The 15,211-nt window shown below is 39.9% G+C and overlaps 1 protein-coding gene across 7 annotated transcripts in view; it reads left to right on the top strand.

The window, feature by feature from the left end:
• Positions 1–8,019, top strand: part of colgalt1b (collagen beta(1-O)galactosyltransferase 1b) — a 34,739-nt gene extending 26,720 nt beyond the window's left edge. For 3 of the 7 annotated variants that reach the window (XM_060899272.1, XM_060899270.1, XM_060899271.1), the window contains exon 12: positions 2,019–8,019. In XM_060899272.1, coding sequence (XP_060755255.1) covers positions 2,019–2,235 — 217 coding nt within the window. In that variant the 3' untranslated portion in view covers positions 2,236–8,019. Of the gene's footprint in view, positions 1–61; positions 416–2,018 lie in introns of those variants that run through there. The other 4 variants (XR_009650583.1, XR_009650582.1, XR_009650584.1 and 1 more) reach the window with 4 other exon arrangements.
• The last annotated feature ends 7,192 nt before the right edge of the window (positions 8,020–15,211 follow it).

The raw sequence follows: 15,211 nt of genomic DNA, 5'->3' as shown, positions 1-15,211 counted from the left end.
AACTGTCGCTCGCTCACTCAGTGTTTTTTTTGTTTTCTGCACCATTCTGTGTAAACTCTAGAGACTGTTGTGTGTGAAAACCCCAGGAGATCAGCAGCTTCTGAAATACTCAAACCAGTCCATCTGGATCAAACCAACACCCATACCACAGTGAGAGAAAGTCACGCTTCACTGTGAGATCACAATTTTTCCCGTTCTGATGTTTGAACATTGTGAACATTAACTGAAGCTCTTGATTTGTATCTGCATGATTTGATGCATCGTGCTGCTGTCGAGGAATCGGCTGATTACAGAACTGCAGAAAATAAAACAGCAGGTGGATGTACGGGTGTTCCTAATGAAGTGGCCAGTTAATGTACAGTGGTGCTTGAAAGTTTGTGAACCCTTGAGAATTTTCAATATTTCTGCATAAATATGACCTAAAACATCATCAGATTTTCACACAAGTCCTAAAAGTAGATAAAGAGAACCCAGTTAAACAAATGAGACAAAAATATTATACTTAGTCATTTATTTATTGAGGAAAATGATCCAATATTACATATCTGTGAGTGGCAAAAGTATGTGAACCTCTAGGATTAGCAGTTAATTTGAAGGTGAAATTAGAGTCAGGTGTTTTCAATCAATGGGATGACAATCAGGTGTGAGTGGGCACCCTGTTTTATTTAAAGAACAGGGATCTATCAAAGTCTGATCTTCACAACACATGTTTGTGGAAGTGTATCATGGCACGAACAAAGGAGATTCCTGAGGGCCTCAGAAAAAGCATTGTTGATGGTCATCAGGCTGGAAAAGGTTACAAAACCATCTCTAAAGAGTTTGGACTCCACCAATCCACAGTCAGACAGATTGTGTACAAATGGAGGAAATTCAAGACCATTGTTACCCTCCCCAGGAGTGGTCGACCAACAAAGATCACTCCAAGAGCAAGGTGTGTAATAGTCGGCGAGGTCACAAAGGACCCCAGGGTAACTTCTAAGCAACTGAAGGCCTCTCTCATATTGGCTAATGTTAATGTTCATGAGTCCACCATCAGGAGAACACTGAACAACAATGGTGTGCATGGCAGGGCTGCAAGGAGAAAGCCACTGCTCTCCAAAAAGAGCATTGCTGCTTGTCTGCAGTTTGCTAAAGATCATGTGGACAAGCCAGAAGGCTATTGGAAAAATGTTTTGTGGATGGATGAGACCAAAATAGAACTTTTTGGTTTAAATGAGAAGTGTTATGTTTGGAGAAAGGAGAACACTGCATTCCAGCATGAGAACCTTATCCCATCTGTAAAACATGGTGGTGGTAGTATCATGCATTCAGTGATGGAACAATGAATTCTGAATTATACCAGCGAATTCTAAAGGAAAATGTCAGGACATCTGTCCATGAACTGAATCTCAAGAGAAGGTGGGTCATGCAGCAAGACAACGACCCTAAGCACACAAGTCGTTCTACCAAAGAATGGTTAAAGAAGAATAAAGTGAATGTTTTGGAATGGCCAAGTCAAAGTCCTGACCTTAATCCAATGGAAATGTTGTGGAAGGACCTGAAGCGAGCAGTTCATGTGAGGAAACCCACCAACATCCCAGAGTTGAAGCTGTTCTGTACGGAGGAACGGGCTAAAATTCCTCCGAGCCGGTGTGCAGGACTGATCAACAGTTACTGCAAACGTTTAGTTGCAGTTATTGCTGCACAAGGGGGTCACACCAGATACTGAAAGCAAAGGTTCACATACTTTTGCCACTCACAGATATGTAATATTGGATCATTTTCCTCAATAAATAAATGACCAAGTATAATATTTTTGTCTCATTTGTTTAACTGGGTTCTCTTTATCTACTTTTAGGACTTGTGTGAAAATCTGATGATGTTTTAGGTCATATTTATGCAGAAATATCAAGCAGCACTGTATATACGACACTATTATTTGATTGTTGCTATCGCTAGGTCTCAGACAGCATTATTTTTCTCTATTATCACTTTTCATTAGATCTTAAATTTATTAATAAATGAACTTGTCTCTGTAGGGAGGACTACATGTCTCACTATGAGGTGAGAGATCTCCGGGCGTTCTCCGTTGAGCCTTTACTCATCTACCCCACGCACTACACGGGTGATCCGGGCTACATCAGCGACACGGAGACGTCTACCGTATGGAACAACGAGACCGTAGGCACCGACTGGGACCGAGAAAATTCAAAAAAGAACCGCGCCATGCACTCGCACGCTACCTCTGACCTCTGACACAGAATAAGGAAACCTTTACAACTTTTCCCCACAACTAGATGGTGCTAGTGAGCAAAACGCACAAGGATAGGAGTGTGTATGTGAGGAACACATTCCACCTCAACAGCAAAATCAGTGTAGCATAAACAATGGAACTGAAGTGATTTTGCGCTGAAAATCAGATACTGTTTACTAACGGAATCTCATCGGGTAACTCACGAGTTTGTTTGCTAAAAGTTTTTTTTTTTTTTATTCACAGTCCTGCTAAATGTGAGACAGGACAGTTTTAACATGTTCAGATGTTTGAACGAAAATGAAAAGTCTGATTTCTGTGGTTTAGAGAGTTCTGCTGTGAATGTGGAGATGTAGAGGGTCCAAAATTTCAGGACCAAAAGAAAAGGAGATATTTTTCAGCAATAGTTTAAAAAAAAGTCTACACAATGTTGGATGTCTGAAGTTGGTTCCTGCGTAATGCCGCTAGCAAGTAAAGCCTCTAGTACACATTTTCACCTTAAAATATAATGTTTGGCTCAATCTTCTTGTTAAGTCTGAAGTCAGAATCCATTTCCGGGTCCAGACGCTGCTTCAGTGGTGCCAACAGAGACTTTGTTGCTAGATTTGGCGACTTTTTAGTCCCCTTTAGAAACTTCTATTCAAAAAGAGCCTAGCAACAAATCTAGCGACTTTTTCAGCACACTTGAACTCCATCCGGCTCTCCAGCTCACATCACAGCCGCTGGTATACGAGTTTAGAAAGCAGGTTCTCTCCATTCACCATCACCGTGTAACACCTGGCTTATGCTTATAACCAATCACTGATCTCCTCTGTTTGTGTCCCACCTTCCCGCCACTTTGGTTTCCATTTTAAACTCTCCTTTTGGAGATATTGTATTTTATAAATATGAAAAGTGAGTCAATGCTTTCCTTCAAGCCTCCTCACTGTCACTGCTTCTTTTTGTCTGCATTCTTGATAGAAAGTTTAATATCTTGTAAAATGCGTAAAAGCTTCGTTCATGGTGCTGTGACCAAAGAAATGATAAGAAATTAATTTTTTAAAGCTAGACGGCCTTTCGATTTCATAAAACCGGTGAAATTTAGTTGCGTCTGAAATGTGGCGATTGTGATATCTGTTTATTTCTGTAATCTCTCACAAAATATCAGGCCATTCTGTGGCTGGGAAGTTATTTAATTTGAGGGGATTAAAGCAAATAATGTGCATGAAATCGCTCGCTTGGCGCAGTCAGGCAGACAGAGGAAGTCCGTGTGCGCATGCACAGGTTTACCTTCTTCTTCTTTTGGGTTTTACGGCAGCTGGCATCCACAGTGTTGCATTACTGCCATCTACAGGTTTCCCTTTGAGCGTACACTGACAGTTCCATCATTCTGTCGCTAAACGAACAGCTGATCACACCGAGGTGCTCGCTGAGTGCCATATTTATTAGTTTGGTCCTGCGTTTCCTTTCCTTCGTATAGAACATAACGTCTTTTCTTCTCACTTTCTTTCCGTTACTGTAGTCACTCTTTCACATTTCATTCGCACACTCACGTCCTCCATTTTTCTCTCCTGTTTCAAATTTCTATCCCACAATGCCTTGCGTGAACAGGGAAAGCCCACCACGTGATGCATGGTGTAGTATCTTGAATTGGGTCATGGTGAAGCAGGAAAAAATAGCGGAGAATTTAGGGCCACGTGGAGATAAATTCATTAATTGTTCTATTTAAAATAAAAACTAATAAAATTGGAAGTCTGTGATTTGAATTCAGTAGCTTTCGGTCACTAAACAAAAATAACTGGGTGTCGGGAAAAATCTTTTTATGACCTACACTTGAAAAATCTGAAAGAAATAAATGAGAGTATATTATTATTTACTTTCTATTCTAATAATACTCTTATTTTATATTCTCAGTGAACATCTTCCTTCTTCATGTGCCCTCATTTCCAATCTGATGAGCCACTGATGTACAAGTCGCCCAGCGACTTTTTGCGCTTGCTTTAGCTTCTTCTTTTCTCCCAGGTGGTGTAATCAATCTCATCAACCTTATAATCTCAGAGTAAGGGAAGCAGTAGAATGACAACTGTATCGTATTTTGGATGCCATTCAAACACCGAGGCCTACAACACCGCAGCATGTTGAAAACACAAAGCATGGACCCGGAAATGCAGTCGTTATGTCACGAGTTAACAAGCAGATAAGCGCTTTTGTTTCATGTTCACTTAATTAGTTCTCATGCAAAAGTAATGAACCGAGCTTCAGACATTAAACATGTTCAAGTGTTCAGGCTGAGCCACTGTGTTTGGGATCGAGATGTCGTGTATATTTAAGGTGACTCATTAAAGGTCCACTATGTAGGATTCAGTTGATCGCAACCAACCGAATGCCCCGCCCTCACCCTTCCCTTTCCAAGTGTGTATCAGACCGTACTGTGGCTGTCAGGTGCTCCAGTACTTACATTCACTCTCTCTTGCGTTTTCTCATGCTAAATAATAAACACGATCCTCCATTTTTTATAATTTGGGATCTCAAACTTGGTCACCAGCTCCAGAAAGCACTGATTCCTCTTCATCCTTCTTCCTCATCTTCCTTTCTGGATTCAGGTTTGTAAAAACATGAAATGTAGAAGCAACTCTCTGGAGCTTTGTCTGTTCTGAGCTACTGTAGTGGTGCAACAGGGCGGCTCCGTGGACATGGACCTGTGCTCCATGTGGATATAAAGGACTCGTTCTCATACTTATCAATATTATATTCCATTTCTGCTAACAGATCTACTAAATCCTACCTAGTGCACCTGTAAGGTAGTAAATGTGGCGACCATACGTGTTAAAATGGGCTGATGGGACACTAAATAAGGATGTTGTTGAAATGGGAGCAGGTTTGCAGTGTATAATGGGATAATTTATTTAAAATATAAAAAGCTGTAATATAATTATTTCTGTATGAGAGATCAGTCAGAATTGAAAGCATGTCATGAATTCTGAGCTCCGTATCATTTATATGCTGTATCGAATCATAAACCTCCAAAAATGTTTTGAGATTTGATCCAAAATAGATCAGGACTGTTGCTCCTGGGTCGGTCCATGCAGATGACCAGATGGTGGTTGCAGCACCAGATTCATTTTCTTTGTGAGAGCTTATTGTAATAGATACTGGTGAAATATGAACTGATAAATTCCGGGGCCCTATTCTGTGTATTTAATGAACTAGGTCATTTTGAAAATTACTGAAATTAGACCAGAATTGAAAAAGGGATTGAAAAAAGAGAACGATGCATAAATAACAACAAGATGACACTTCACATGTTTGTAGTGATTGAATTAATGAAACTATTTACCAAGTTGCAGACCTGGGCTTCCTGGGCTTCGTTTCCATTCAGGGTCTTAAAGATATGATACTGTTTGTGGGGTATGTAAGTGAATCTGCCATATTTCTGTAAATACTCTATCTAGAGAGCTCCCATTATAGAAGTGACCAGGCAATCTGGTTTATAATAAGACCAGGTAGTGATAGGAGATGAACACATTTTTTTCCGAGTATTTTTAGGGCCCTAAACCCCACTTGCAAGTGCGTTTTTCTTAATTTTTAGCATTTTTTGGAAGTACCTATGGTTACGATTTTCTAGATAGAAGGCTCTGTTTTTTCCTACCAGATTAGCAACATATAGAGAGTTAATTTACCAAATTTCAAACCTCTGTGTAGCCGAGAAGCTGAGAAAAATGCATTTAAAACCCCAAAAATCCCTGGCGAGGATTTACAGTAGGGGGTACATTCAAGTCTAATTTATTAATTTTTCAAAATTGCATAAATAAAAAACCTCTGGATCTAGAAAGCTGAAATTTTGAAAACTAATTTAGATTTACATATATTTTCATCAGTAACTTCCACCATTAAAATAAAAATATTGCTGCAACCAATTTTCTATATATTGGGTCTTTTTGGCTTGGACTTACCCCCCTTTCAGTTCTGTTACAGTTCAAGTATGCTGCTGGTCCAGAACTGAAGATCTGCTGGTGTTCAGGATTAATGTTAACAGGGTATTCAGGTGGATTGGGTTGAAATCCCGTTAAAGCTCGTTTTAAAAAAAAAAATCTCGTTATAAGTCACAACTTGTTTCTGGACTGGACTTGTTTGAGGACTGAAGTGAAATACTTGACATACAGCTCAGGCGTGATCCACTCGTGTACTGAAGCGCTTTTCAGAACCGTTACGTTTGTGGTTTCTGAAGGAGCTCGTCTTGAGGGAGCTGATGCAGTTTATTGGTCAGAATTTGCTCCTCGGTGTCTTCATATGCTAACTTTTTTTTTAAGAGAGTAAGAATGATGGCGTTTAAACAGGTTCAGTGTGTTCTTGTTCTTGGTGTTCTTGGTCTCCCCGACCCCCCCAAAAAAAACATTAAAAAAACTTAAATTTTTAAGTGTAGAAACATTTCAAAATTTCTCAGATGCTTGATGTTGGCTGTTGGAGAGCTCGGCTGTTTTACTAACCAAAATTCAGCTATTAGTGAAAGCATAATACCATCCATCCATCCATCCATTATCTCTAGCAGCTTTATCCTGTTCTACAGGGTCGCAGGCAAGCTGGAGCCTATCCCAGCTGACTACGGGCGAAAGGTGGGGTTCACCCTGGACAAGTCGCCAGGTCATCACAGGGCTAACAGAATACCATAATGTACTTTTTATAAAACTTCCGCATAACTGATGATTGTTAATGTTTGTAAAACAACTTTGTGTTTACTCTGATTCTTTTTTATTGCTTTTTGTTGAACCCAATTGTTTGAATTTTATGATTGAATTCCTTATTTTGTAATTAATTACATTTGTGACTTCATCAATTCAGAGGTTCTTAAGTAAAATGTCACTTCAGAGAGGAAACTGAGTATCAGCAGGTTCGATGTGTTCTTGCCCCCCCCCCCCCCCCCAAAAAAAAAAAAAAACTTTTTAAAAAAGTTCAAGTGTAAAAACATTTCAGTACTTCTCAGATGTGTTTCTATTTGCATTTGTCAAATATTTTATTAACGTTAGTTAAAGTTCTTTTTTAAAACTTGGCTGATGTATTTGATGTATGTTATATTCCTTTTTAACTTGTTCAGTTTTTTTTCATTTGTTACCTTTTTTTTAGATTTATCATCATTTCAGAGAAGTGCCTTTAAAACATGACTTTCTGATGAACGCCGTGTTACACAGTGATGATGTGAGAAATGGTTCCGGCCGATGGTGATGTTTTCAGCTGATCTGAAGTCAGTTTTATAGGCTTTTAAGGATAAATTAAACAAGACATGGACTGTCATTTTTGTCACAAGCTCATAATATAATCACTTACCTTTTCTCATCATTTATTATGATATAAAAATAATTGCATTCTATTCTATTCTACTTATCATGACCCAGGTATAAAGGTGTATAAGGTGTAATTGATGATCAGTTGAGAACAACAGCGTCATGTGAAATATGCATGTGAAATTTTTTTCTGCTTGTAGATTAATTTATTGCTCGTTTCAGCTAACGGTGTGTTCAGTGTCTCTGTACAGTGTGTGAGTGTTCAAATCTTTCTCAACCCCATGGTGTGATTTACCATATATTGGAGGGCCGAGGAATTAATGGTGGGAATCTTTATTTAAAAAATGTAAAGACTGTGTAAAGCTCCATGTAATTCTGTATAATTATGAAACCCTCTTACCAGCCCATCTGATACCAACAGCCATGTCACAGATGTAGGTGCAATCAGTTAATTATTGAAATTAAGTGATCAAGCTCATTAAATCAGTCTCATTAAATTTGAAGGTTAATAATTAAAATGAATCAATCCCATTGAATCGTTTACTTTGACTCATTTGAATTGAATCATACCATAGAATCAGTCTCATTTGAAGTGAATCATTCAGTGAATCATTTAGTGAATCATTCAGTGAATCATTTAGTGAATCGTTCAGTGAATCGTTCAATGAATCATACCATTAATCCTGGATAAATTACCAAACAGCTAGATTATGGTATATTTCCAAATTATTACGATCACTTACCATATTACATAACTTGTATGCACCTTTTTGAATTCTTTGAGAGATTGGGGACTTCAGATATTGTTCACACCAACAAGATGAATACACACAGCTTTGATAATAAATGGATTTATTATAACAGATAAAAATGGATAATCAATATATACAAATATGATATGGTGTGGGTGTGTGTATGGCCTAGCTTGTTGCTAGCTAAAACAAGGGAATGTTATCTAAATAGAACAAAGGATTAGCTCTGTTGCTAATGTGTGCTTGTGTGTGTGTGTGTGGGAAGGACTTGACCATGTGTTTAGCCTCGTGTAGCTAACTACACGTGGTGGAGGCCTAGATTAGCCTTGTGTTGCTAGTGTGTGTTTGTGAAAGGCCCTATGGCCTAGCTAAAGTGTGTTTGTTAGGCCTGGTGAGGCCTACTGAGCACGTATTGCTAAAGACAAAGGGAAGCTGTCTAAAGTGTATCAGGCCTGGTCAGGCCTGTTGAGCACGTGTTTTCTCAGTAACAAAAAGATTCCACACTCATAACATTACCAAACTCACTGAAACCTTGATAAGGTCAAAATGTATGATAAGGAAATCAAAGTGTTAGTCAGAGAGGAGCATGCACAGCCTATCTATTAAACAATTGAGAGAACATAGAACCAAAATAAATCAACACGCTGCGTGTCTAACAGTGTAACAGATAAACCTGGGTTTAAATTCACATTATTCCAATAAAAGCAAATTCCTAAGACTATCTTAATTATGCCCAAATGCCAAAATCTTACTTAATCCTGCCTTTAGCAAGATATGAAGAAGATGTTCGCCGTTGCAGAGCTTCGCTGTTCATGAAGCACGTGAGCCGCCCGTGTAGAAAGTGCAGAGTCTTCTTGGGTCCGGTGGAGCACTTGGGTCGTTTCCGTGAAGGCAGAGGATTCTTGATTCGAACTTCAGTGTTCGTGAGGAAAAGTCTCTGATCAGAATAAGATGCACAGCGCTTTTGAGTTAAAAAGGATTCAATCGCTTCTTAACTTTTAACTGCCTGGGCTGCAGTCGTGACGTCACTTCTAATACGAATAAACTGGTTGTAACTCAGGTTGAGTTTAAAGATCGCGCTATTCTGGACTTTTACCTTGGCCAGTGGTTAGGCACAGAATGCGCTGGATGGTGAATCTTGCAAGAAAGAAGTGTTTTCGGGTTTGAGAGCATCTCTTTATGCATCTAGACTCCTCGGAAACCGGACGCGAGAGACAAAGAGCAGAAGTTCCAGGCGGTTTATGCCTTCCTGGAGGATGACGTAGATGATCCCGCCCACGCGTGACGTAGGTCACGCGGAAGAGGACTGGGACTTGTAGTCCCCAGAGACAAAATGGCGGCATGATACCTACACAGAGATCACACTTTTACTTCACTCTGATGCTTGATGTGAAGTGAAGCTCCTGACCTGCATCTGCATGATTTTATTCATTGTGCTGCTGCCACATGATTGGCTGATTCTGATTGGGTAACTGCATAAATAAATGTACAGGTGTTTCTCATAAAGTGTACGGTGAGTGTATGTTCCACAGAGACGGTTAAGGCCAGTCTCAGACATGAAGACACACATCAGAATTTCCCTGTGTGTCTTTGAGCACCGAGTGAAGCCCCGCCTCAGGAAGAGAAGACCAACACAGGGTCAAAATTATACATACAGCACACCTAATATTTGGGTAAAATGTCTCTTCACAAGATTCACCTTGACCAAACATTTTTGTTTACCATGAACAAGCTTCTGGCAGAATTCTGGTTGGATATTTCATGATTCTTCATGGTAGAACTGGCAGAGTTCAATTAATTTTTTTTCCTTTGCATCGACTCCATATATTTTCAATAGGGTTGAAGTCAGGACTTGTTTTAAGCTTAATGTTCGCCTGCTTTATCCTCCACAACCAGCTCTGATGCGTGTTTGGGTTCATTGTCCTGTTGTAACTCCCAAGTCATGTTCAAGTTTCTGATGGTTTATGCTGAAGAATTCTGAGGTAGTCCTCCTTCTTCATTATTCCATCCACTTTGCACAATGAACCAGTTCCACTGGCAGCAAAACAGTCCCAGAGCATGATGATCCTACCACCACCACCAGCTGGTACAGTGTTCCTCTGTACATGGTGGTCATTGTGGCCAATCTTTGTCTCATCTGACCATACAGCTTTCCTCCAGAAGGCTTTTTCTTTGTCCGTGTGGTCAGCTTCAAACTTTAGTTAAGCTTGAAGATGTCAATTTTGGAGCAGGGTTAGGGTTAGGGTTATTTATTGGATAGCAGCCTTTTATTCCATGGTGATATAAAATATACTGAACTGTAGACAGTGATCCATCAGCTTCCAGTTCATGGCAGGGCTGTGCCATGGTGGTTTCCTTTCAGCTGAGGGTGACAGTTTGGGTTTTCTTGAAGCAAAGCAGCTTGGCAAAGTGACTACACCTCACAATATGGGCAGCACGGTGGTGTAGTGGTTAGCACGGTCGCCTCACAGCAAGAAGGGTCTGGGTTCGAACCCAGTGGCCGGTGACAGCCTTTCTGTGTGGAGTTTGCATGTTCTCCCCGTGTCTGCATGGGTTTCTTCTGGGTGCTCCGGTTTCCCCCACAATCCAAAGACATGCAGTTAGGTTGACTTGGGGCGGCCTTGGGCTGAGGTGCCCTTGAGCAAGGTACCGAACCCCTGATTGCTCCCCGGGCGCTCTGGTGTGGCTGCCCACTGCTCTGAGTGTGTGTGTGTGTGTTCACTGCTTCAGGTGGGTTAAATGCAGAGGATGAATTTCACTGTACTTGAAGTGTGCATGTGACAAATAAAGGCGTCTTCTTCAATAACTTGCAGACAATTGTTTGAACTGATCATGGGGTCTGCAGTTGTTTAGAAATGGCTCCAAGAGACATTCCAGAGTTGTGTATATCTGTGATCCGATCCTCTTTCTCAGATTTGCACTGAGCTCCTTGGACTTCCCCATTGTATTGTGTGTTGGTCAATCCAATGAGTGCTGTAAACAAACCCTTTTTATGAAGGCACAGAGAAGCTACCAGCTGTAGTCAATCATGATCACTAACAGGAAGTTAAGAGACCTCGGCCTTGGCAAGATAAAAGACATTTTGGAAGTTTCAGCACCTCTGAATTAATAATCTAAGTGAGCGTACAGTATGTAAATTTCTGACCCTGTATGTATAATTTTGACCCTGTGTTGATTTCAGAAAACCCAAAATAAATTAAAACTTTGCACCAAATTCAAGTGTTTTTTAATGAAAGCTGTTTGCTGTACAATCATTCTGCCACAGAAAAAAAAAACAGTTCAAAGGAATTACTGAAAGCTCAAATATTGCCATGACATTCATATCCAAGATGACATTCATGTCGCTGTATGTAAACTTCTGACCACAACTGGATGGGTTTTATCAGTGTACACATTACAGAAGTGATTGCTTTTAGATATAATGCACATAAAGAATAAAACACTGTGTGTGCTGCTGTTACAGTAAAATAATCAGTGAAGTGGATGTTACTTACCACCCCGATGTTAATTATTTTCTGATAGAACATGCCCCAAGTGTTTTAATGCTTTTATATCACATGCATTTTCCAGTAATTACAACCCCGATTCCAAAAAAGTTGGGACAAAGTACAAATTGTAAATAAAAACGGAATGCAATAATTTACAAATCTCAAAAACTGATATTGTATTCACAATAGAACATAGACAACATATCAAATGTCGAAAGTGAGACATTTTGAAATTTCATGCCAAATATTGGCTCATTTGAAATTTCATGACAGCAACACATCTCAAAAAAGTTGGGACAGGGGCAATAAGAGGCTGGAAAAGTTAAAGGTACAAAAAAGGAACAGCTGGAGGAGCAAATTGCAACTCATTAGGTCAATTGGCAATAGGTCATTAACATGACTGGGTATAAAAAGAGCATCTTGGAGTGGCAGCGGCTCTCAGAAGTAAAGATGGGAAGAGGATCACCAATCCCCCTAATTCTGTGCCGACAAATAGTGGAGCAATATCAGAAAGGAGTTCGACAGTGTAAAATTGCAAAGAGTTTGAACATATCATCATCTACAGTGCATAATATCATCAAAAGAGTCAGAGAATCTGGAAGAATCTCTGTGCGTAAGGGTCAAGGCCGGAAAACCATACCGGGTGCCCATGATCTTCGGGCCCTTAGACGGCACTGCATCACATACAGGCATGCTTCTGTATCGGAAATCACAAAATAGGCTCAGGAATATTTCCAGAGAACATTATCTGTGAACACAATTCACCGTGCCATCCGCCGTTGCCAGCTAAAACTCTATAGTTCAAAGAAGAAGCCGTATCTAAACATGATCCAGAAGCGCAGACGTCTTCTCTGGGCCAAGGCTCATTTAAAATGGACTGTGGCAAAGTGGAAAACTGTTCTGTGGTCAAATGAATCAAAATGTGAAGTTCTTTATGGAAATCAGGGACGCCGTGTCATTTGGACTAAAGAGGAGAAGGACGACCCAAGTTGTTCTCAGCACTCAGTTCAGAAGCCTGCATCTCTGATGGTATGGGGTTGCATTAGTGCGTGTGGCATGGGCAGCTTACACATCTGGAAAGACACCATCAATGCTGAAAGGTATATCCAGGTTCTAGAGCAACATATGCTCCCATCCAGACAACATCTCTTTCAGGGAAGACCTTGCATTTTCCAACATAACAATGCCAAACCACATACTGCATCAATTACAGCATCATGGCTGCGTAGAAGAAGGGTCCGGGTACTGAACTGGCCAGCCTGCAGTCCAGATCTTTCACCCATAGAAAACATTTTGCGCATCAAAAAACGGAAGATACGACAAAAAAGACCTAAGACAGTTGAGCAACTAGAATCCTACATTAGACAAGAATGGGTTAACATTCCGATCCCTAAACTTGAGCAACTTGTCTCCTCAGTCCCCAGACGTTTACAGACTGTTGTAAAGAGAAAAGGGGATGTCTCACAGTGGGAAACATGGCCTTGTCCCAACTTTTTTGATATGTGTTGTTGTCATGAAATTTAAAATCACCTAATTTTTCTCTTTAAATGATACATTTTCTCAATTTAAACATTTGATATGTCATCTATGTTCTAATCTGAATAAAATATGGAATTTTGAAACTTCCACATCATTGCATTCCGTTTTTATTTACAATTTGTACTTTGTCCCAACTTTTTTGGAATCGGGGTTGTACATTTTTTTAAATTTATTTAAGAAATGTCATTTTTATCTGTTTATAGTTACATTCAACTTACTGTTCTCACTTATGTTATAGCAGCTATAAACAGCCATTCCTTCACCAGCCTCTGTCTTCTCTTTTCCTTTATTATTAACTCTCTCTCTCTCTCTCTCTCTCTCGGATTAAAGCTGTGTTTATTTTCAGCCATTGCAGCTTACAGGGACAGCTCATCACTGAGAGATTTACACACACACACACACACACACACACACACACACACACAGAGAGAGAATATGGGTAATGATGAACTTTGTCCACTGCCTTGATTGAACCAACTTCTTGTTGATCGTGTTTAATCCTCAAAACAGGAAAAAGCACATTTTTCATCAACGCTGTGAGGAACACTCGTCTCCACTGATCGACATATATAAAAGGTGAGAGAGAGAGAGAGAGAGAGAGAGAGAGATCAATTGAGAATGTATTTCTCATCTACAGCTCACTAAAATGTCCTGGCTGCTATCTGTGTTGTCATTAGGAGCCGTAGCTGGTACAAAGCTGCTTGTTGTGAATCAGATTAGTGTTTGAGGAACCATGTAGTGCTGTAGTACTCAAGGCCAGTCTTGATCTCAAAACCACTTTTTGAAGGTCTCAGTCTTGTATCGGAATCAACCACATTTTTACTCGGTCTTGGACAAAGAGGACTTGGGATTTTATTTCAAGACCACAACTGTGGGGATTTCACTAAACTGCCTGTACATGGTCTGATTTATTTGTGAACATCATTACTGTGATTGGATGTCAAACTTCTGCTTCAAATGTGACCAATAACATGACTCATTGCTAATTCGAAACTTTCATTACTGTCAACGGACATTGCCCCTTCTCTACCCCATACATGTCAACCTTTGGTCAATCAAACCTGTATAACCAACCTCCAAAATCTGTATTTCCCTTATAAAATCTGTATAAGATGCAAATTAAAATAATTTACCTAAAATTTGAATGATAATTAACAATGATATATCCCAGTTACTTTTTATTCAATATTAATAACAACAAACCTTCAGAATGAATACAAAGCTCCAATGTTTGACAAAAACACAAAGTGTCACTCTAATGTTCTGAATTGTACTCCATGACAGCTTTTTTAGCACTCTGCACCAATACCTCACGAGGCTGCATGTCACAGCAAGTGTCTGTGTTGATCTTGCCGGAGTGCCCATTCAGAATTTTTTCAGTCGCTAGTGAAAGTTGCTCAGGTGGAAATACGCGTTTCAAACAAAATGTTACTTCCCGGTTGGCGGGATTCTCGCAATGCGGTGTGCGTATGATCAAAAGTGGAACGAAGTCTCGCTACCACAAGATAACGTGTGATTTCATAAGATTCTTTACTGGCTGTCTGTGGTGTACAGTACGTTTGTAAATGTTATGCGCTCTTTTATCATCGTGGGAATTGATTATAGCTCTAAATCAATATTGAAGTTTTTTTAAAGAATCCATATAACTTTATTTGTACGCCTGTATACTACGTTTATTGAATCAAATCCATATAAAATACGGACATTCCGTATAGGTTGACATGTATGCTACCCCTTCACACACACACTGCTCTGGTCTTGGTCTTGACTCAGTCTCGCCCTGCATTGGTCTTGAGTTAATCTCCGCCCCTCAAAGTCTTGGTCTTGTCTCGGTCATGACTTGGTCTCGGTTTCGGTGGTCTTGACTACAGCACTAGAACCATGTCTAACACCCTGCCTGGTTTACTGCAGGTGTGTATAACGTACTGTAGATGTGTTAAACTA

This window comes from Neoarius graeffei, chromosome 18, assembly GCF_027579695.1.
Source record: "Neoarius graeffei isolate fNeoGra1 chromosome 18, fNeoGra1.pri, whole genome shotgun sequence".
Classification (NCBI taxonomy): Eukaryota; Metazoa; Chordata; class Actinopteri; order Siluriformes; family Ariidae; genus Neoarius; species Neoarius graeffei.
Note: the sequence above shows the minus strand (reverse complement) of the source record. Positions and strands in the feature narration are given on the sequence as shown.